Raw genomic sequence first — 24430 nt, forward strand, 5'->3', positions numbered from 1 at the left:
CAAACTCAGAGATCTACCTGTCTCTGCTTCCCGAGTGCTGGGACTAAAGGGTGAGCCACCACCGCCCGGATTCAGTTCAGTCCCTTTCAAAGGGCTGACTTCAAGCTGCTCCTGTTCCCTTCAGACCGGGAAGGTAAAACCTGCAGCCCTGCCAGCAACCCAACAGAGCATCCTGGAGGTACATATTCCCTTTCCCCAAAGGTGGGAGTCCTAGGGCCTGGGTCTATGACCCCTGTGCTCATAGGACAGGAAGCTCAAGTTCCAGGACCAGCAGGCAGACCTTGGCGTGCCGGCCATGTGGATTCTCTGCACTGCTTTTGGCTTCTGAAGCCAGAGGCACCAAGGCAGGGTTCCTGTTCTGCTGCACCCAGAGGGAGATGGCCCACAAGATGGGGGTGGGACCTCTCCCATCATGAATACAGCTGCTATGGTCACTGGAGAAGTTTCCCAAGTCTTTGCCAAATCCCACCCATGAGTCAGCAGAGGACGCTGCAGATGGATGCAGTTGCCCAGTCTGGTGGCCTGGTTTGCCACAGACAGCCTGTGCCTGAGAGGAGAAAGGAGGACAGACAGATGAGAACTTCAAGGAAACAGCCCTGGGCCCTTCAACTCACCCCATGTTTGATGTGTATGTGGTTCTTGTGACACAGGCGCACTCACCCGGAGACTATAATTATATGGCCATATTATCATCAACTAAGACTCATCTAAAAGCAGACATGGTAGCACATGCTTCTCATCTGCACTGGGAGCAGAAGCAGGACAAGCTCAAGGCCAGCCTGAGCTACACGAAACTCTGCCTCAAAACAACAACGAATCATCTAGCATAACAATTCCTTAACAAAAATAAACAAAGCATTTCGTTTTCTCATGGGCTAAGCAGAAGGCCGGCTATCCTAACCCTGTCCCAAACCCAAGCACATGAGCAGCACACCTTCACCCCACACCATGAGCACCACTCCTGGGCGCTCTTGGATCACAGAAGCACAAGTCCAGACAGACAAAGAAGGAGACTTTTTATTAGCATCGTTACAGGCAATGCATTACGTGAGCTGGTCCTCAGTGTACAACCCACCTACGCCGCAGGACAGGTCAGCAGTGTGAATCTATTATTGTACACAGTGCAGAAACGGGGCCACCCTCAACACCAACAGAAGACTGGAAATCACTTTACAAAAAGTAAATAAAAATAATGCCTTTTTTCTAGTTAGAAAAGTACCAGCTCACAGGTGGCAGAGCACAGAAAACACTGGTGGTTGTGCCTAGCCAGATGCCAGATTCCGATCCCCAGGCCAGGCAGCCCAAGCCTGTCCAGAGGTTTCCCTGTGCATGCCTCTGCAGCAGGGCTTCCCTGCTCTTCCCTTCTAGCGTCTTCAGAGTGCAGCCTAAAGATCAGCCGCCCTTCCGCGCCCAAGTGTTCAGGCCAGAGATTCCCTTCGTAAGGCTTAAATCTGAGTAACAGGATGAAGAAACCAAACACCAAGTCTTTAAAAAGTCAAATGGGGGAGCCGTGCGATTCCGAAAGCCTTCTTGTCCTCCTTAGAGCTCTACTTTGGTAACATTAACATTTAACCAGTTAGCAAAATATTTAACCCAGTTAGCAAAATTAACACCGTCATTTCAATAGTTATTCCTTTGTGCATAGTAAATGTTGCAAGATGAACTTCACATTTGATAAAGCAGATTTGAAAACAGTTTGCCAGAAAGTGTGCCTCCCTTCCACACCTATCTAAGCTCGGGGACATAAGAACAGGCCCCTGGGCATCTGTGGCGCAGCGCACCTGCCACCGGCTAGATGGTCTGGTAGCCGGCATGACTCCTCTTCCTGCCGATGAGGTAGGCGATGAGGACGATGAGGACAAGCCCTGCCAGGGCACCACCCACAGCAATGGGGATCAGCATGTTGTTACCGTCCTGCATACACTCTTCCACTGCAAGAAAGACAGCCAGTGTATTCCCTCCTGGTCCACCCTCCCCACTTACTTGTTCCTAAGAGGAAAGGATGAGGCCAGGGTAGGGACGACACGAGGAGACATGAGTGCTCTCTATGCAGCTGGGCAATCCCAGGTACGCTCCACCCAGGTTAGAATGAAAGGTGCTAACCACACTGGACCAATGGGCAGCTGTGCTGTGTCTAGGCACAGGTCCCTCAAGACAGGAAGCACCCTGGAGACCATGGTCAGAGACAGACACTATTGTCACTTTCCTAATCCTTGTCTCACATACCTATGCCTGCAGTTCCTTCCTCACAAGGGGAAAAGAAGGGAGAGCTCTCTGTGGAGGAAAAGGGTGCTGCCCTGACGTCCTGGCCCTACAAGAATATCTGAGATGCTTCTGCTGCCACCACTGCTATGGATGCTACTTACCAGACCCAAACCTGTCACTTTCAACCTTGAAAGCCTGGACCTGAACGCTGAAGACATTGAGGGAAAACTCCTTGGTGACATAGATGTGCTCCTCAGTGTTGCACCTGTAGGAGTTCCCGATGGTGGCCTGAAGAGCTCTCAGTGAATTGTTGGAGGCAGTGAGTGTGGACTCTGCAAAGTGAGACAGTCTGCTCAGCCGCAGGCCCTACTGGGTGAGGAGCACATGAGCCACAGGAAGGAAGAAGCAAATCTCACCTATGGCGTCGAGAAGAGTCATGTTCAAGCGGACTTCTTGGAGGAAAAACAGGCTAGAACTGCCATTCTGAAGGAAAAGACAGCCATCGGTCATTTACCGCACAGGTCAAGAGGACTTCTGCATTTGTAGCACAAAAGCAAAGCATGCATTTGGATAGCTCACTAAACTTTTCCTTTACACAGGGTGTCACTATGTAGCCCAGTGAAGCCTTGAACTCATGCTGCTATCTGCATCTCTTGGTATTTTGATTATATTAGTTAGGAGTTCAATGGCTGAGCCATCTCTCCAGCCCATACTTGGATTACAAAACATACATGAATATGCTCAAATCCTCCCAGACCTGTTAGAACCAGCTTACCCACTAACACGGAGATGACAGGAACCATGCTATTAAAAGTCTTTTGAATAGTACAACAAAGGTCAAATCTATTACAAGAAATTATGAATGCACGCATGTGTGTGCCATATTAAAACAGTTGTGCTGGCTGGGAGACACAGGAGGCGCTGGGCACATCCACTACCCAGCACCGCAGAAAGAAACACACTCCCTGTGCTGCTCACACTCCTCTACTTTGCCAGGAGGTGGTACAAGTGGTAGAAAGAAAGGCAGGTGACACAGGAGGCACAGCCTGGCTTCACACTGCCTCCCTGTGCAGCCACCCCCACTACCCAACTCATAACAGGTGGCCCCCAAATGTGCGCAACTGGGTAAGTCAGAGGGTGTCTGTTGGTGAGAAGTGAGGAAGGACACTTAGAAGCCTATCAACAGGGTGGGCACCAAAGAGGGCGCCATCTCTTCCTTCCCAGGGCAGCACTGGGACGCCCCTCGGTCACTGCAGCTCAAACCACAGCCCACTATGTCCCACTATGTGATGGGACAGAGCAGAGCCTCACCATCCCGAACTTCAATTCCAGGGCACTGTTCTTGCTCTCCACCGTCAGGGTCACCACATGGACATTACAGCTCCCGCTAGCTGTGTCATTTGGGCTGATGTTCAATGCTCTGGTCACAGTCTGACAAGAAAAGCAAACAAGTCATCACTCCAGACTCTGGTGACGCAGACACCACCACTAACGGCTAATAACCACACCCAAAGAGTGCTACTATCTGCAGACTGCTGTCTGGCACCAGAGGCTTGGATTGGACCCTTTGATGGCTATTCTTGGTGTGAACTTGACAGCACCTGGAATAACTAAAACCCAAGTGGCTGGGTTCACTTGTGAGGGATTTTTTTTCTTAATTAAATCATTTGTAGTGGGAAGACTCACCTAAAATTTATTTTTAATTATTTTCTCATATATTACATCCTGCCTGCAGAGGTCCCCCCCCCCATTTCCCTTCATAAAGGCGCAGACCTCCTAGGGACATCAACCAAACATCAAGCTGCAATAAGACTAGGCACCTCCCCTCACATTAAGGCTCCTACTATTCCACAAAACCAAGCTACATAACCCTAACATATGCAGAGGGTCTAGGTTAGACCCATGCAGGCTCCCAATTGTCCATTCAATCTCTGGGAGCCTCTATGAGCCCAGATTAGCTGGCTCTGTGGGTTTTCTTATGGTGTCCTTGACACCTCTGGCTCCTGCAATCCTTCCTCCTCTGGGAAAACCCAGTTTTAGTCTGTATCGTTTGAGGTGGGACCTCTAATCTGGTCACACCTTCTGCAGGCAGCAGAAGGACATGGAAGGAGAAAGCTCCTGCTCTGCCTGCTTTGCTCTTGCTAGCAAGTCCATCCTCTCATGGGCATAGAGCCTACTTTGGGATTCTAATGACTCCAGTAGACCGGCTGAGACATCAAGCCTGGCGCACTGAACAACTCCTGGATTCTTGGGCCTTGCATTAGTAGATGGTAACTGTTGGGTTAGCAGGATCAAGCCTGTAAGCCATTCTAATAAATCGTAACACGCACACATGCACGCACAGTGGTGGTGTGAATGAAAATGGCCCCATAGGCCCATAAGAAGTGTAAGTATTAGGCCTGTGGCCTTGTTGGAGGAGGTGTGTCACTAGGGGGCGGGTTTTTGACATTTCAGAAGCTCAAGCCGGGCCTGGTAGCTGTCTCTTCTGCCTGCAGATCCAGACGTAGAGTTCTCAGCCACTTCTCCAGCACCATGTCTGCCTGCCTGCTGCCATGCTTCCTGCCATGGAGATTATGGACTAAACCTCAGAACTGTAAGTCATCCCCAATTAAATGTTCCTTAAGAGTGGCTGTCGTTAGGGTGTCTCTTCACAACAATAGAAACCCTGAGACATTCATTCATCATCCATCCAAATGTAAATAATAGACTAACTATGTACATACATATACACAGGGATTTATTAGACTGGCTTACACTGTAAGTTCTATTCCTCTACAGAACACTGACTAAAACAGACCCTGATGCTTTTTCTAGCTTTCTTCAGCCTCAATGCGTCTGCAGGTCCTCCTGCCTCAGGCTTCCTTTCTGAACAGCTAAGACTACAGGTGCATGCAGCCTTGACCTGGTTCAACCATACCAAGGTAAAATTCATACCAAGACCTTCTCCCATCCCCACAGACACTGCTCCTCCTATCACAAGTGTACCAACAACAGAGATTCCAGTGGTAAAAGCTGAGGCAAGTGTGATGCTCTGCTCTGGTGAGGTGCCTAATTAGCATCCGGGACTTCCACAGCCCGTCAGACAAGCGCAGCCCGACTCAGCAGCGGACAGAAGCACACATGGGGCTTAGATCAGCGCAGCCTCTTGTGCACCACAGAAGGCATACGAAGCGCATCTTTTCATGAATAGAAACAACCCGCCCCCTCCCTACCGTGTTGTCCTTCTTCAAGTAGGTGATATTCAGCTGCAGGGCCATAGAGGCAAGCAGGCAGGTTCCGTTTTCACCAGTCACGTTGTACTTAATCACAGTGGGGTTTGTGGGCACAAGGGGTGGCGAGGGGCTAGGTGGTGGCACAGTGGTCGGGGAAGGTCCGTCCTGCGTGCAGCGTGTCTCTGCAGGGACAGTAAAGAAGTTCAAGGTCCAGCTTGCTAGAGTGCATGTCAGAACTAGAAACACCCATGTCTGAACTCCCCTCCTTTAACTGCCCAGTACATGGACAGCAGGTTCTGGGTAGCAGAGGGAGGCCCCAGAGCACCCCCCCATTCCCCATCTTAGCCTGCTTTCTCAGTGGACACACAAAACCTATCCTATGAGGCCAAGAGAAAGCCTCACCCTACCACAAGGGAGTGATGTCATATCACATACACAAAGATAGGATGAATTGACGTGTTCACATCGAGTTGTCACAAGGAAGACACTGTGCTAAAAACAAGATACAGGTTCTTGACAGTCAGGCCCTAGCCAGGTCTGTCATTTCTTAGAACACATGAGCTAACTACAGCCTAGTACTATCAGCAAGGGTGTGCAAGAGCTTGGAGGAGAGGAGGGGAGGTCCCTGGTCTACAGAGCAAGTTCAGAATAGCCAGGGCTACACAGTCTTGAAAAACAAAACCAAAGTGTTTTGCCTGTACGTATATGGGTGCTGGTGCTCAGAGAGGCCAGAAGAAGGGGCTGGATCCCCTAGAACTGGGGTTACAGACAGCTGGCAACCACCATTTGCGTGTTGGTGGTTCAAACCTAAGTCTTCTGGAAGAGCTGCCAATGTTCTGTAACCGCTGAGCCATCTCCCAGCCCCATTTTATTTTCTTTTAAGTAAGATCTGTGAAGTGCCCAAGTCTATTTTGACCTGACCCTTTACAGTTAACAGAAAGAATGATGCATGAGGCATTCTTTTTTGTCAAGGCCACCCCATGTTACTTACAAACAATACATGTACACACATTCACAGATGTAACCGAACTGTGTTAAGTAAAAATTATTAGGAAACTATGAAAGGCAGACCAGGAGCATAAAAATGTAGGACTCAAATCAAGTAGAGAGGCACGTGCAGGCTTAATGACTGGAGAGCTCTGGAGCCCACACAGGACAGAATGACTCCCAAGGGCTCTGACCCCCCACTACATGCACATATGGCACTCATACACACAAAAGAATTATTTCTTAAAAAGAGAAACTAAACCCACATGTGAAGCACACAACCATGCAGGATACCCCAGACAGAACATCGGCCTCCACCTGGACGGACAACCTGGAGCTTTGGCAACTGCGAACGCTCACTGCTCCTGATTTTTGTCACTGGGCCTAATTCACCACAAGCTGCTTGTGGAGGCACTTGAGAGGACAACACCTCTTCGAAAGGCCACGACCTGCCTCTCCTCACCTCCCCAAGTAGACAGCTCCAGCTGGTTTGAAAACAGACTGTGTGGGAGCCAGTCCAAGGCTATGGTTGACTCTGGCCTCAGTCACTAACCGTGTGATGGTAACAAGACTATATACACATCTATGGGAAGGGGCACTGCTGTAACACATGGTTTGCTGGAAGGCAAGCGGCATCGAGCCTAGTAAAGAATTTGGCCCAAGTCAGCATCTTCGGAACCACCCCATTTCTCCTAATTATATCTGGCTTTTGTGTGTGTGTATGGGGGGTATCTTTTACCCTTTGACCTGTCATTAACACTTTTGTCACTAGATCAGGAAACAGAAAAGCATTTGTTTCTCTTCTAGAAGACCCAGGTTTATTTCCCAGCACCCACTTGGTGGCTCACGAGTGCCTATAACTACAGTTCCAGATGATCTAATGCCCTCTTTGGCCACCTTGGACACCAAACATGTACATGTAGGCAAAACATACACAAAAACTTTTTTTTGGTGTTTCAAGACAGGGTTTCTCTGTATTGTTTTGGAAGCTGTCCTGGAACTCGCTATGTAGGCCAGGCTGGCCTCGAACTCACAGAGATCCGCCTGCCTCCGCCTCCCGAGTGCTGGGATTAAAGGCATGCACCACCAATGCCCGGCCACAAAAAGTTTTTTAAAAGGGGGAAAAAAGCAAAAAAGCATAACAAAAACCCAGTTCTATTTGTAACACAACAGTACATATTTCAGACTAGGACTCTATCACAACAACTAGGCTATGCTTAAGTCAGTGCAAGAGCACCATGTAACTAATGTTAGGCTGCCAAGCACGGTAGCGCACGCCTTTAATCCCAGAACTCAGAAGGCAGAGGGCAGTCTGTCTATATACTGAGTTCCAGGAAAATCAGGGTTACATAAAAGAGATTGACTGTCTCAACAAAACAAAAAAGGGTCATAGTAAAACTACGCTTCTAGACACCAACCTTCATGGTCAGCTCCATATGTAATGAAATACTTTCTTTTCTAACTTTAGGTGGCAGGATAGGGCCTGCACCAGTGTGCCACCTGCTGAGAAAATGCATGCTACCCTCCTTGACCTCTAACTGAAAGCACTGAGAGAATCCCGAGTTAGTTCTCTCCAGCAGTCACATCACAGTCTTCCATTAGGACTACGGAGCAAGCCCCAGAAGGAAAGTCAATAGGGCAGGTCTTGGTTTTTAAAAGGCTGGCAGGCCAGGTAATCTTACACAAATCACATGCCCTCGCTTTTCCAATGGACAATTTAAATTTCAGAGCTGACTGATTAGATTTGGGGCAAAGTGGCTTCAGGGCCCACCACCAGTTTGGTCAACAGGTACAGGCCAGGGGGATCACACCTCCTCAGACAGGTAAAGCCAACCCTTGAGCTTGCCTAAACTGGCTTGAGGAAACTAGCTTGCAGGTAAGAGTGTTTTGGGAGTCTGAACTCCTAACCATATCCACAAGATCACTCTTCCACATTTCATGAATGATTGTTTTAACCAGGACACGCCCCTCACCTTCAAAGGCTACTGTCTCATAGGAGCAGAGCAGAAGAGCTGCCCGACAGTGGTGCAGTCTCGATGCACTGTGAGTGTGTCACCTGCCCCACCCCAGCCCGGCCCGGCCCGGCATCTTACCATCCTTGCTGAAGTTGCTATTGGGCAGGTAGGCCTGGATAGTGGCATCACTGAGCGTGATGGTCACATTGCCCATGTGAACCTGGGTAGCACTTAAACACCGGTATGTTTTGTTGATGTCTGCCTTGATGTCAGTTGTGGAGTCCACAGAGTGGATCCCTATATCCAAATTCACAAACAAAAACAAAACACAAACACAATTTTTAACTGTGTGTAGTACTTAAAGTGACCTATATAACATCATCTTGTATTCTTCCTTTTCTTTTGAAGTCTAAGAACAGTTTTATTAGTTTAAAAGAAAGACTCAGGCAGGCAAGCTGTAGATCTCGGTGGCTAACTGAGGGAGGAAGGTGGAGAAGCAGAAGAGGGAGACCCAGGCCACCTGTGGTAAGCCAGCATGCAGTCAGCCACACAGTGGGGAGCGAAAACACCTAAGGTACAGAGAAAACATACTTAGGCTCTGGCCAGCGTCTAAAGGAAAGGGACAGAAAAGGAAAAGGAAGTCAAGACTAAGAGAGGCAGGCAGATCTAATGGACCCTCATGTGGCTCCTAGAAAGGCCAGTTCTCTAACTTCCCTTCATTTTGCATTTTGTCACAGAAGTCTTACCCTTGTCGCTGGCATTCTGGAAATGTTGAGTGTCTGACAAGTTATAAGCAAAATACATGTGCTGGACACGGTAACGTGTTGCATTTCTTGTGAAGTTCAGTGTCAATAAATATCCGCTTCCAAAACCAATTGTGAGGATGGGTTCAGGAACATTTTCTCTACCACAAGAACTGTTACTATTCAGTACTTTTGCAGAGGACGGCAGTTCAAAGGTTGAGTTCTAGAACAAATACAATTCCAACATTACTCCTTGAGAATGTATGCTGCTAAGGAGACCTCTGTAAAAATGTGCCTTTTAATCAATGTTAATGCAGTCATCTGCAAACACTTAACTTGGTACAGTATCTGTACACATTGCTGGGATACAGTAATTCAATGCATGCAAACAGTGTGTGTGACTTAAACCAGGGTGGCCAGCATTCCCACCCGATGTGCCAGTTTTAATTTTTTTTTTTTTTTTTTTGAGGCAGGGTTTCTCCGAGGCTTTTGGAGGCTGTCCTGGAACTAGCTCTTGTAGACCAGGCTGGCCTGGAACTCACAGAGATCCACCTGCCTCTGCCTCCCGAGTGCTGGGATTAAAGGCGTGCGCCATCAATGCCCGGCTCAGTTCTAAGTATTTTAAAACACTAACAGACTAGTAGGCATGAGCACAGTGTCCTATACTCACTACTAACAAAGAGAATGAAGCGAGACAGGATTGTCTTATTAGTCATAGTTAAATCTGCTTCTCATTCATTGTGTGCACAGTTCAATTCTAATACTCAGGAGGCAGAGGCAGGAGGATCATTGAGTTTGAGGCTGGACAGTGTTATGTAATAAGACACAACACAGACATAAAAATCTTAAAATGTACTATTAAATTAGTTTCAATTTATAACAGAACCAAAGCCAAAGTTACCTTGAAAGTAAAGAAGCTAACTTGATGCTATTACTTTTATTACTTTTTTTTTTTTTAAACAAAATTGTCTCTTCAAAGAATGTCTTCTGGCTGGGCAGAGATGGTGCACGCCTTTAGTCCCAGCACTTGGGAAGCAGAGGCAGGCGGATCTTTTTGAGTTTGAGGCCAGCCTGGTCTACAGAGTGAGTGCCAGGACAGGTTCCAAAGCTACAGAAAAACCCTATTTCAAAAAACAAAACCAAAGGCTGTTTCCTGGGATGAGAGATGAAGCCTGGCTGGGAGAGCACTGTCTAGCATGCATGCTGCCGTAGCCTTGCTCTCCAGCACGGCATAGTCCACGTCAGATGGGGCAAGCCTGAAAACCCAGCACTCGGGAGTGGGAAGCTGGAGACAGGGATGTCAGGTCACAACGTGGTATGTGAGACCCTATGACTCATAAACCAACCAACCCACCCAGACACCCTCACCAACCCCAGGCCCCCAAGCCACATTAAGAGAAGTAAAAAGCTGAGGCAGGTTAAATGGCTCAGTGGGTAAAAACACTTGCCATCAGGCCCAATAACCTAGGTTCAATATCAGGGCCCACATGGTAGAAAGACCAATCCTCCCAAGTTGTTCTCTGGCTTCTATCCATGCACTGTGGTAGAAAGCTTACAAAGTGTGCATGTACACAGACACACAGACACACTCATGTGCACACACATAAATTTAAAAAAGTAAACTACAGGGGCTGGAGTGATCACTCAGTGGTTAAGAGCACTGGTTGCTCTTTCAGAGGACCTAGATTAAATTCCCAGCACCCACATGGTGGCTTAACTAATCTGAACTCCAGTTCCAGGGGATCTGATGCCCTCTTCTGGCCTTAATGGGTACTACATATATGCACTGCACAGACATGCAGGCAAGCACTCATTTACAACAGGCTCAGACAAGCCTTTGCATATTTACACAGAACTAGTACAGACAAGTCAGGGACCCAGCAACTTTAAGGAATGGCCATCCTGCCGGCCCAGTTCCTACTGGCTCCAGGGCAGAACTGAGTGTTGCTGTATGGTGTTGTGGGAGAGACAACAGTTCCAACGAAGAACTGAAGACAAAATGTGATTCAGGTTGAATTTATTGAGACAGGGTTCATATAGCCCAGGCTAGACCTTAACTCCTGGTCCTTTACAGGTAAGGTGTATCTCATGACCTAGGGATGCATTTAAAAGGGTAATAACATACAATGAATGTGTGAAATACCCACTAACAGGTAATTAAGGAAATTTAAAATACAGGCTACTCATCTGCTAGCAACCTAACAACTACATACTTTGTATTCACTGTATAAACACAAACCTGCTTTAACATAACCGCTAAGAACAACTTTTTGTCTGTTTATTCCTTGAGACAGGGTCTCACTGTGTGATTCTGACTCTCAGCTTTGTAGATCAGGCTGGCCTTGAATTAAAAGATTTGCCTGGCCTGGCAGCGGTGGTGCACAACTCTAATCCCAGCACTCAGGAGGCAGAGGCAGGAGGATCTCTGTGAATTTGAGGCCAGCCTGGTCTACAGATTGAGTTCCAAGACAGCCAGGGATATACACAGAGAAACCCTGCCTTGAAAAACAAAACATAAATCAAGACACCCCCCCCCCAAAAAAATCTGCCTGCCTCTGCCTCCTTCTGAGTGCTCAGATTAAAGGTGTGTGCCACCAGGTTCAGTCCACTAAGAACATGCTTCTTAAAGGAACAGTTTATAGCATTGCTCACGCCACCAATGAGAATACATCTCTCAGAATATAGTGATTATCTGAAGCAAATGAAGACCAAAAAGACGTAGAGCTGTATACTGACCACAAAAATACAAGAAAGCCAACCAAGTAGCACCAGGGAAGCATCTGGCAAGCTCGCTTGACTACCATGAGGTCCTATGAGGTGGCTGTAAAACAACCGTGAAGAAATCCAAAAACTAACTGATGCCTTAACAGTGGGAGCAGAGTACAGGTGGCCTGTCTGCTGTGGCTGCAGATGCCAGCAGAGGCAGAGGGGCCTAAGGTCTAGAAGTTATATGCCCAAGGGAGAGGGGTGGACTAGGGCAGGGTAGTTTTTCAGAGTCCCACAAAGGCTGACGTCTCCTACCTGAGAACCATGTCCAGTCTCGTAGATGGTGAAGAAGGAGGCAGAGAAGTTGGCCATTATACAAGCTGTGCCATTGCTGTCTTTCACCACAAACAGTGCTGAGGCACCATGTGCAAGGCCTGCTGCTTCCAGTAAAAAGAAACAATCATACACCTCCTTCAAAGTACAAGTGCTATTTCTGTTTTTGGTAACTTTTATTAAGATTTACGGTATTCGGTAAACTCTGAACCAGACAAGTGGATTATAGGCTGCTGTCCTGCTCCTAATCCCCAACCCTGGATCCCATAGAAAACTGCCATCTTCCAGGCTGTCCCATGAGCTTGCCAAGCCTGCCTACAGCCCCCGAGTGCGGTTACCAGGGTACTTACCCTAGGCATATGTCCCCCAGATAAGATGTGTGGGGCCTGAAAAGTACATTTCACGACAGACAAGCATCGGCCTACTGCAGAAGCCCAGGGGAGTCTGCAACTAGCAGTTACAGTTTGGCTAGTTTTTACCTCTCAGACCAGGGGTGTGGCAAAGAAAGTCATGAGCTCAGACACTGCCTGGATTTCACCAGCACATGGCCGAGGGACTCTGGGAACAGCCTCATCTATACAAGTGAGGGCTGCCCTGTTTGTGGAGGTTTAAGGACACATGGAGGCTCTAAAGATTTTCAAGTGAATAATGGTCTTTCCAGGACAGTGGCTCTCTGACTTTTGAAATAAAGCTAATAAACTTCACACCTGTAATCTTAGCACTGGGGAGGCTGAGGCGTGAGGATCACCAGTCTGCCACCCGCAGTGTAGAGACCCACCTACAAACAACCCCACTATGCCAATCAAGATGCCCAGCAGCAAGTTAGAAAAGCAGTACTTTCAGCTGGGCATGGCGGTGCACACCTTTATTCCCAGTGCTCAGGAGGCAGGCACACCTCTGTGAATTTGAAATCAGCATGGTCTACATATAGCAAGTTCTAGGCCAGGTAAGACCACATTAAAAAAAAAAAAAAAAAGGAAGAAAAAAGCAGAAGCAGCAGAGAGAGAGAGGAAGGGACGATAACTGACAACTAGTGAGTGTCACTACAGTTTACAGATGGCAAAGCCAGGCACTTCTGCTCATTCTAAAGCCAAGCTACCACACAGGCTTATCAGTCATCACTGTTCAGCAACAGGTGGCACGCTGTCACCTCTCTGCTGCTACACGTTTGTATACACTCTTCCAAGGACACTGACACATCTGGGGCCTGTAAGGCAGGAACACAAGGTCCAGGCTAGGACATTCTACATAATAAGCTCAAAGCCCAAGAGGCAAACACAGCAAGACTCCATCTTAAAACAAACAAATGAACAACAAAACAGAAAATCTTACTTCCTCAGAAAACGAATGGACTTTAATGAACTCAATTTATTCCACTGTTGCAACTTTGAAAAAAAAATAAAAAATTTAGAGTAATTGCTCTCCAAACCCAAAAGCCTAACTAGAAGAAGCTCCAAGGTCAAGCACAAATACATAAGCTCTCCCAAGCACATACATAAAAACAGAACATGGCTGTACTAGTTAGGGTTACCACTGCCGTGATAAAAACACCATGACCAAAAGCAGCTTGGCGAAGGGTTTATTTGGCTCCCACTTCATATCACTGTTGATTACTGAAAGGAGTCAGGAGCTGATGCAGAGGCCATGTAAGAGTGCTACTTACTGGCTTGTCCCCCACCCCTGCTTGCTCAGATTGCCTTCTTATGGAACACAGGACCACCAGCCCATGGGTGGCACCACCCACACTGTCCCCTCGCCCATCAATCACTAATTTAAAAAATGTCCTATAGGCTTGCCTATATCCCCATCTTACGGAGGCATTTTCTAAATTGAGGCTCCTCTACCTCAGATAACTCTCGCTTGTGTCAAGTTGACATAAATTAGCCAGCAAAATAACCAAGTGTGGTGTGGTGGCATACGTGTGTAATCCCAGAGCTAGACAGGCAAAGACAGAAGGATCACAAGTGTTTGGACAGCCTGGTTTACCTACCAACTTCTAGGCCAGCTCATGGCTACATACACCAAGTCCCTGATTCAGAAAAACAACTGAAACTAGGGGTCAATCGTCAAGAGTACTTGTTCTTCCACAAGACCCAAGTTCAAGCCCTCACCCACACCAGATAGTTTATACCTATCTGTAACTCCAGTTCCATGGGGTTCCACACCCTCTTCTGATCTCTGTGAACACTCCTCACGTATACACAAAATAAAATATCTTAAAACCCAAACCCAAAACCCTGTAGCCTGCCTGACCCACAGCAAAAAAGATCACTACTGCAAGCCTAAGGCTTCCTTGTCCTGAGATGTCCTTAGGAGAAGTATCCAGGTCACCCTCGCCAACACAACAGATGCCCCATGGGAGCACAGTCCAGCTTTAACCAGGCTGTCTTTTCATGAGTTTTCTCGTCACCCTAGTAATTTGTCAACCATACTTTTCCCAAATTAGTAAACATGCATATTCAAAAGAAAACAAAGTACTATTACTATAATTTAAAGGAAACTTTGTGATTTCTGAGAACATGCCTTTCCTCAGTCACTGGCTGTTCCCATGCTCTGGTGTCTTTCTCTCTCTTAACTGTCTTCAGCTCTACCACCTAAATAAATACATAAGGGGGCACCCGCTGGAGAGACAGCTCGGTAGTTAGGAGCACTGGCTGCTCTTTCAGTGACCCAGATTCAATTCCCAGCAACAATATGGCTGCTCACAAGATTTCAGACCCACAAGATCCGGTACCACACCCTCTTGTGGCCTCTGTGGGCACTGCATACACAGTGTGCAGACATACATGCAGGCAAAACACTCATGCATAAAATAAAAAGACGAAGCTAAACTGTATTTATCTATTATTATTTATTTTGTTTTGAGTCAGGGTTTCTCAGTGTATGTAGCCTTGGCTGTCCTGGAACTTGCTCTGTAGATCAGGCTAACCTCAAACTCAAGAGATCTGCCTGCCTCAGCCTCCCAGAGTGTTGGGATTAAAGGTGTGCGCCACCACTAAAATAGGGGCTAGGGAAGGTTAGTAACTTGGGTTTCTCAGCACCCACATGGTGGCTCACAACCATTCAAACCATCTATTCCTCAAGTTCAGGGGATCCAATGCCTTCCTCTGACGCCACAAGCACTGCACACACAAGCACGCAGAACACTCTTACACACAAAATACTAAAAAAAAGTGTTTAAAGGTGTGAAAATTGAAATCCTTCAACAAAAAAGGGTTTTCCCCAGTCAGTTCCGATGCCTATGGCAGGTCTGGGGCTGGGCCAGGAATCCCACTCTCTAATGGCAACCTGCTCATTTCTCATTTCTCCATGGGTCAAAGGGCAATGCTGGCTAGTTCTTTCAAAACACGGCATTACAGGAAATTCCCTTCCCTGCAACCAGTAAGGCAGTGGGAAGCACACACGCTCAAGCTAGAAGCTCTTCAGTTACTAGTACGTGACCTTGGCCAGCCACCTAACCACCCTGATTACACAACAGACAGGAAGAGCCCAGAGCCTCCAGACTTCTGACAGAACCCTCGGCAGACAGTTCACCCTTTAGTCAAAAAGCTTGCTACTGAGTCACTTTTGTTGTGGGGCTCTCTCAATCCTTTGCCCAGGATGTCCCGGAACTCTTTGACTCAAGTGTGCTGCCATCATGAAGACCTGCTTAGCAGCTACTTGTGACACATTTACTGTTTGTGACAGGCACTTCCCAGGGCATGGCTCCATCAGGTTACTATGACAACCCTGCTATGATCCCCTCTTGCTGAGGTGGAGAGGCCCAGAGATACTAAGTTGCTTCAAGGTCACAGCAAGTGAGTGGTCCAGTTTTTGTTTGCTCCAGTGTGTGGCCTGCTGACAATGTTGCTTCAGCAGAACCTAGTGAGGGAGTACTTTTGAAGCTGACAGAGTGAGACCCTATCACCAACCAACCACACTCTTCTTATCTTGACTTGATTCCTTTACATCTCTCTTATCTAGTGACACATAGATCACCTTTGAACACTTTAAAAGACCAAAGTTTCACCGCACACACTTAACTACTACCTCTAGAGGGAGGGTTCCCTCCCTGCTGGCGAGCTTCCACAGGCTTGAGCATGCTGCAGCTGCTGTGGACAAGGGGACAAGTGTCTGCACTTGTAGAGGGCTGCTTTTGCTTAGATCCAGTTCAGGACCACGGCTACAAAGCTGACATTTCTTCACGATAGCACTGTGCATTAGCGTGTGTCAGGACAGGTACTTCAGTCTACATATGTATAGTTAAAAGGCCAGGTCAAGATAACAATATCTGAGTTGGGTTTAACAGAGTATCAGTTAAAAAATTATGAACCACTGCCGGGGCGGTGGTAGCGGACACCTTTAATCCCAGCACTGGGGAGGCAGAGGCAGGCGGATCTCTGTGAGTTCGAGGCCAGGCTGGACCAACAGCCTCCAAAACAATACAGAGAAACCCTGTCTCAAAAAAAAAAATTATGAACCACAGAATGTTTGATCACCAACCAAGTGAAAAATTCAAGATCCCACAGTCTAGAATAACAATTAATTAGAAGCCTTCTCATACCTCTGGACTGACAGCTCTCATCCAGAAAGGGGAAGGTCATGGGGCCACCACCACCAACTGAACAGTAGTTCCATTAGGCAACCATACACACTAGTTTCAGTTCACACTAGTCTGCTTTCTATTAAGCAATTAAACACAACGGCAGCTTGGAGAAGTTAGCAATTAATGCAGGAACAATTAATAATCCCAAAATTAGAATTTTCCTAAAGATAAAACTATTTTTGAAGTTTTGAAATTGAAATAAATATTTAAGTAAAATCAAAGGTAAAGTAATTTTGTGAAAGCTGGGACATAATTCAACTTATCGAATACTACTTGATTAGTGTCACAGATTTTTCTCTCCCCTTGGATTCTGAGAGTGTCTCAACCTATAGCCTAGGTTGGCCTCAAATTCGCAGAAATTTTGCCACATTAGCATGCCAAGTGCTAGGATTACAGGCATAAACCACAATAAACAAGAAGGACTTCACCACCTAACCCAGGCTGACCTTCAATTTGAAATTCCCCTGCCTCAGACTCCACCACTGGTGCTTTTATTCATCTGTTATTTATTTATTTATTTATCGGCAGGGTCTCTAGTCCTGGCTATCCTGGAACCCATTACGAGAACTCGACTGGCCTGTTAAAGAGACCATTCTGCTTCCTTAGTTGGATTAAAGGCATAAACCACTATCCCAGACAGAGGTTGGTTTTAAAACATTAACTACGGCCTCACATGGTGTCCCACGACTTTAATCCCAGCACTTGGGAGACAGAGGCAGGCGGATACCTGTGAATTTCAGGCTAGTATGTTCTACATGGTTGAGATTCTGCTTTTTTTTTAATTAATAAAGAAAAGAAAGTATTAACTCCGGGTCCATAAGCAATGTTATTGTAAGTTAGTTATTGTATTGCTGAACTACATCCCCAAGCCCTGTGAACACTTCTAATAAAGCCATTGCGACACGACAGAACTTGTTTCAGCAATTCCTACTCTACTTACAACTACTGAACCGTGAAAGGTCACAGGTCCCTTAGCAAGGTTTGAGACCGCCGGGTAAGCGCACTTCTCTTCTCCCATTGACTTAAAGAGTTCATGCCACACAAGCAGCAAAATAAGAAGGGAAACCAGATTCCATAAAGCCACAGTTACACAATTTTGGGGTGCGATGTGTCTTAAGAGGTGCTCGGGAGTACCTGTCCCTCTGTGGCCCGGGTGGACTCTCGCCAGCCTCGTCTCTCGGGTCCTGCAGATGCTGGCACTGCAGCCATACCCTGCGCGTTACTGGGGTACAGCGGTGAGAAGGGCACCTCGGGCAGGGGTCAGAGGCAGCACCCACTCCGCTCACAAGGAAGCCCGGGTGCCAGCAGCTCTGCCTCCCCCGGGAGCTGCATCCCGGCCCCCGCCGGAGCGCCCGGGGAAGTGGGGAGTCTCAGGCTGGGCTCCCACCCCGCACCTGCGTCCTTAGGGCCCGCAAGGGCTCTGAGCGGCAAGCGCCACTGCGGAGCCGGCCGGCCGGCTCGAGGCCTACTCGGCGCCCCGTTCCCACCCGGCCTGGCGCCCCCTTCCCGTCCGTCCCGAGACGCCGACCCCGCCCGGTCCACCCGGGCTCACCCAGCAGCAACAGGAGCAGCGACCGCCGGGCGCCGGGGGCCGCCATGGCGCGACGCAGCCGAGGCCGGGGTGCGGCGGTTGCGAGGCCGGCGGGAGGGCGCGTCCACCGACTCGAGAGGCCCGGCAGCTGCGGCGCCGGCACGGAGGGGACCCTGCGGCCGGCAGCGCCTGTCACGTGAGCAGCGCCGCGCCCGCCGGTCACGTGAGCCGAGCGAGGGTCTCGCGAGAGCGGCGCCCGGGCGGCCGCTTCCTCCCCGCCGCTCCCCTTCGGGCCTCGGCTCCGCACGCGACTCCGGTCACGTGCCGGTCGTCGCCGTCACGTGGCCCGGTGACGCGCCGCCGCCGGGGCCTCTCCCGGTGTGTCCTGAAATGGAAAGTAGGTGGTGGTGGCTTTGGGAAAGGGAAGAAGAAACGCTGCCGGAGAAAGTGAGCGTGGAAACGGGAAGACCGAGGCCAGTGGCTCAGGCTGCCTGCCACCGCGCGGGCCCCGGCCAGCCTCAGGCCCGCAGCCCAGCCGTAGGCTGACATCCGTGTCCAGGCTCATAGCAGTGTTTGAATCCAGGACCGTGTGCATATCCATTTGCAGGGCCCAGGCTGGCCTCCACGCAGGCTCCCGGGCTACCTCTAGGTCCAGACGTGTCTAGGGCCTGCCACAGCTGTGTCTTTTCCCTGCTCCAGTCACAGGACAGTCCTTAGGGGCACGTAGATGGTGGTAGGAAAGACACCCTTTTAAAGGCAAGATTTCATTATATATCCCTAGCTGGCCTCAAAAAGATTCGCCTACCTCTGCCTCCTGAGTGCTGGGATTGAGTGCGGGGAGGGGGGCCGGGGGAGCGCGGGCGCGGTGTTTTTGAGCGCTCCTGCTTTGGGGGACAGCGTCTTGTTAGATGGTCATCCCACTTGAGGTGATTGAGGATTTCCATGAAGAACTCAATGCGAAAACATCTTCCCCTTTTGTGGATGTAACACTCGAAACTCCACGGTTGTTTGTTTTTTCGTTGTTTTAGGCTATGATGTCGCCCTAAAGCCCGCTTGACCTGGAACACACTGTATGGACCAGGCTGGCCTCACTTTGGGCAATTGGCCTGTGGAGATTACTGATGTGTGCCATCACTGCCAGCAAAATCCAAGTTTTTATGTTATTGTTTTTTTATGGGGGGCAGAGGCTCTCTCCGTAGCTGTCCTGGAACTCATTATATACACCTGGCTGGCCTCAAACTCATGGTAGAAAACTAGAAGGAAGGCATCGCAGTGTGTTCTTTGCTTCCTGTTATGGATCAAGATGTGAGCTCTCAGCTGCTGCTCTAGTGTCACGCCTGCCTGCCGCCATCCTTCCCACCATAATGGTGGTGAATTCCTAATTCTCTGGCCCCAAATGAACCCTTCTCTAAAGTGCCGTGATCATAGTGTTTTACCACAGTAATGTACAAGTAATGGAAGTCTTGGGATGACCAGCTTGGGCCGCCATGCCTCCTAGTTTTCTACCATGTTCCACCCACCCCACCCCCCTTTTTTTTTTTTTTAACTAACAGTCATGTAGCAGTGTTGCCCAGTAAAAGAAAACGGTGTCTGCCTTTGGATTGCTCCACAAAGTAGAGAATTAACTTTAGATACAATTGAAGGACTTCTAAGATGTTCATTTTCGCCTAAACATGCTGATGTTGAAAACCCACCGAATAATTTTTTTTTTTAATGGAAACAATCCCCCAACTGAGTTGTGTTTTCCAGCCTCTGAGGTCTTTTTTTGTCAGTATCGGTGATGTACAGAGCCCTCAGACATTCCCAGCATTTCTTGCAGCTAGGGTGTAGATATTGGTCGGAGTCTAGCTTGAGGTAGAATGTGGTTAGATGAATGTAGAGACAGTGTCCTGAACACTTGGTGTCAGCAGGAGCTGTCCTGCCTGGCCCTCAGTGGTAGAATCTGTATGCTCATTATGTTTAAAGCCCGTGTGGACGGTTTACTGTGTACAGGCAGAGTCCTTACCTAACTCAACCCTGACTTCTGTGAACCCAGGAGCAGGGCATGGAAACTAAATGAGAGGTTAGCAAATACGGTTCCCCAGAGTGAAGAGTGCTAAAGCAGCCCAGTGAATGTACATCGATTTCCTTTTGATGTTTTCTTATTTTATATGCATGAGTGTCTTGCATTTCCAGGCAGGTTCAGAGGCATCAGAACCCCCTAGAGTTACAGGAGATCGTGTTTTACTTAGGGTTCTTATTACTCTGAAGAGACACCATGACCATGGCAACTCTGATAAAGGAGAACATTTAACTGTGGTGGCTCTCTTACAGTTCAGAGGTTTAGTCCATTAGCATCACAGCAGGAAGCATGGCAGCATGCAGGCAGACACGGTGCTGGAGAAGGAGCTGAGAGTTCTACATCTTGGTCCTGAGGGAACAGGAAGTGATCTGAGACACTAGGTAGTATGTCATCTTGAGCCCGTATGAGACTTCAAGGCCTGAACGCACACTGAGACACTTCCTCTAACAAGGCCACTCCTCCTAACAGGGCCACTCCCTTTGGGGGCCGTTTTCTTTCAAATCACCACAGTGAGCCGTACAATGTGGTACTAGGAACCAAACCCAAATCCTCTACGAAAAGCAGTAATCCCTCTGTGTCATGTCGCCAGACCCTTGTCGTGTGTGCTAACGTGTTTCTAAGTCTCTTTCTGGGAGCTGTTCAGGAGGTTGCTCAAGTGTCAAATGATGTTATTTAGCCTCTGGAAATAGGCAGATCTTCTGCTTGCCGATCTCCCTTGAGGTATTTATACCGCAGTGGTATAAAGTTACAAGAAAGGAACTTCTCAAAAGGAAGATCTGAAACTCCCCTTCTTAGAAAGCAGATTTAAAAAACCTTGAAGGCCATTTGCAGTCTCATATCCTGTGGCCATTGTATATCTCCCTGGACACATTGTCCCTGAGCGTGGGTCGGAGGTGGCACTTATGAGGGTCTGTTCTGCTGGGTGTGGTGGCACATGCCTTTTAATCCCAGCACTCAGGAGGCAGAGATAGGAGGATCTCTGTGAGTTTGAGGCCAGCCTGATCTACATAGTGAGTTCCAGGACAGCCAGAGATAGCCCTGTTTCAAGAACAAACAAATAGAACCAACAAATAAACACTAGGGTCTGTGTATGAAGTCCATTCCTCATGATGGGAAACACAGAATGGGAACTGAAATTCTCCAGAAGCCACTTCTCCATTTGAGTTCGGGATTTTAATGGGGAGGAGCTGGGAGGGGTCAGAAGTGTGCTGTGAAGAGTGGAGTTCATTTTCTAGGCACTGAGGGATGGAGCTGCCAGGCTGACGCTTGGTTCACATCAGGTTTCTGAAGGAAGCAAGGTGGGAAGAGGCAAGAGACTTGAGTCAGGATCTTGCAACCTCTGGATTTGTTGACGGATGAATGGTGTCAGCCTGGTTCATGTGTCCCAGCTCTGTACAGAAAGGGAAGCAGCCCTGCAGTCAACTGTGACTCCCACTAACAGCACTTCGTTCAAAGAGCAGGGCCTTCCTGACTGAGGCTGTTGGAGTGAACTCAGGGAAATGCCCCCTTAATTTTTCTTTTTATTTATGAATCCACTGAATATGGGTGGAGATGTGTTTCAGTGTATGACACTCACTTGCCTGGAAACCTTGGACTCCTTAAACCTGCGGAGATGACCTGGGTAAGAGTTCTTGTGCAAGCATGAAGACCACATTTCTGTATGAAGACATAAGAAAAGCTTGGTGTAGTGGTACAAGCACCTCTAACCCCAGCGGGCAGAGACAGGAGGATTGATTCTTGGGGTTGCTGGTGACCAAGCTAGGTTCAATGAGAGGTCTCAAGGGATTAAGGTAGAAAGCAGTGACCAGGGCACCTGATGCCCCCTTCTGGCCTTATTCCTGGGAGTAGAAAGGGTCCCACCCTATAACTATATTTAGATGAATCACAGTTCTTAGGGGCACATTAAAAATCTTATTAGGGAGATTAGATCCAAGAACTTACCAGACACAGACAAAGAAAGGGGGTAACAACTTCCTTAGAGAGACCCCATAAAGGTGGGCGCCTGCCTGAAGGCATCTGCTGCCACCAATCTGTGCTCGGGCCACCCAAGTGGCAGGGTGCGTCCAAGGCTGAGAGACAATGCCCTGGTCCCCAGGGCTTCAGCTGGCCTAGGTCCCTGCTGGTAACATCCTCCCTTTGCTTGTCTGGTCTGCTGCCTGTCACCTCCTGTTCCTTGGTGCAGGCCTTGTCCTGCCTTTTTTTTCTACAGCCAGATTCGATTCTGCAGTCCCACTCTTAACCAGTGACGCTTGCAGCAGCTGCTGCTGCATCTTCCTTGCAGCTGGGTTTGAGTTTGTTACCAATACAGACTAAATTAGTAAATTCTGACATTGCAGAATGACAGACAATGTTTCCTACAAAGGGCACACAAAACAGTGAGGCTCATATGGATTGCTCCGTGTTCTAATTTGTGGATGTGTGGGTGAGGAATATACGCTCACGTGTGCACACGTGCTTGTCCATGTGTGCACCTCTTGACGTCTGGAGCCTGCCTCTGTCACTCTCCACTGTATTTTCAGGCACAGGGTCTCTGACTGATTCTGGATTACCCCATTCAGCTGTGCTGGAGTCCAGGGATCCTCTGCCTCTTTGGTGCTGGAGTCACAGGTTTCCTCATGGCATGTGTGGCGTGTGTGGGAGTTGGGCCCCGTCCTACCTTAGGCCCTGTGCTTTCACAACAAGCACCTTACACGCGGTGCTGTGTCCCCAGCTCCTTGTTCTTCAAGGACACGCCAGTGTTGACTTTCTGTGTGCCAGCATTTGCCGACCTGGCTCCAACCCTCTGGATCCTTGCAGGTCCCGTTCCAGCTGCCTTCCTTTAGGAATGTGTTTTCAGTGGATAGAGTTTGAGACTGATAATCTGTTTCATCCAGGTTTTTAAATGAACGATTCAGATTTCTGTGGCGACTTCCTTCATTGGTGTGTGGTATGTGCTGTAAGTAGCTTTTAAGATTATAATCTCCTCTTACAAGATAAGAAAACCAAGGCTCAAAGAATTTAAGCAATTGGCCCAAGGACACCAGACCAGCTAAACCAGAACTTGCCTGTCTTTTGACTTCAAAATCCCAGTAGTCAGCCGGGCGTTGGTGGCGCACGCTTTTAATCCCAGCACTCGGGAGGCAGAGGCAGGCGGATCTCTGTAAGTTCGAGACCAGCCTGGACTACCAAGCGAGTTCCAGGACAGTCTCCAAAGCCACAGAAACCCTGTCTCGAAAAAAAATCCCAGTGATCGGCCATTGGATACCCTTGTCTCTACTGACTCCTGAGCAGGTGTCCACCTCCCAGTGCTGTCCTGACCTAGTTTGCAGTTAGCCTTCAGTATTGCGCCCCTGGAAGACCCCTGAGTCTCCACAGCATTTCTTCCCATATACCCAGCTTTGCTGAACTGAGCTGCTGCCTGAGGCATGTGTCTCACACAAACCACACCTGCACACCACAGCTGAGCATTCTCTCTCTCCAGTTTTCTCTAGGAACGTGACTACCCACTGTCCTTCCTTTCCTATGTCCTGATCATCTTCCCTGCTGTCTCTGGATTAGGTCATCATCTCCTTGCTCTGCTTCGTCATCTTGAAGAAACTCCTGGTCTGGGTTTTACTCCGCTCCTGCACTGAATGAATCTGCCCTTCTCCAGACAGCAAACTTCAACCAGAGCTACTGTCCAGGTTCTTTCTTCCAGTTCAGCACACGTCCACTGGTTCCTTAAACTTCCTTCCTTGCGGGTGTCTACTCCGTCATACTTTCTATGTTCTCTGATGCCACTTGCTCCACCAGGCACCACACACACATTTGGTAAGATCCCAAATTATAGTGATGAAAACATGAACTCATCAGGCAGATCTTAGGAGCAGGAATCCTGAAAGCAAACAGTCCCCTTGTAGTCCTTGGTCAGAAGGTGGGCGTGTCCTCAGTTCTTGCCTGGCCAGGGAATGGAGTTTGGCTTGGTTTTTGGGTTTTCTCTAAGCTACATGTGAGGGTGTGGTTCACTCCAATCCAGACACCAATCCCCTCCTGTGAGCAGCTTTGGGACTAGATCTCCAGCTTTTCATGGTGGAAATGAGTTGTATCTAGTCCCTAGTTCAGCCATCCCCTACGTGATTTAGGATCCAGCTTT

General features: G+C 48.5%; 1 protein-coding gene across 1 annotated transcript; it reads right to left on the minus strand.

Annotated features, from left to right (window-relative positions):
- Positions 1-1003: 1003 nt before the first annotated feature.
- On the minus strand, positions 1004-18440 carry Lamp1 (lysosomal associated membrane protein 1). The gene is made up of 9 exons (XM_040733562.1): positions 18279-18440; positions 12124-12245; positions 9106-9325; positions 8498-8656; positions 5418-5599; positions 3517-3636; positions 2622-2688; positions 2367-2537; positions 1004-1931 (listed from the first exon to the last, which is right to left on the minus strand). The coding sequence occupies exons 1-9, from the start codon at positions 18322-18324 to the stop codon at positions 1792-1794; spliced, it is 1227 nt and encodes a 408-aa protein (XP_040589496.1). The 5' UTR covers positions 18325-18440; the 3' UTR covers positions 1004-1791.
- Positions 18441-24430: the final 5990 nt, after the last annotated feature.

Source organism: Mesocricetus auratus, unplaced genomic scaffold (assembly GCF_017639785.1).
Source record: "Mesocricetus auratus isolate SY011 unplaced genomic scaffold, BCM_Maur_2.0 Super-Scaffold_100031, whole genome shotgun sequence".
Taxonomy (NCBI): Eukaryota; Metazoa; Chordata; class Mammalia; order Rodentia; family Cricetidae; genus Mesocricetus; species Mesocricetus auratus.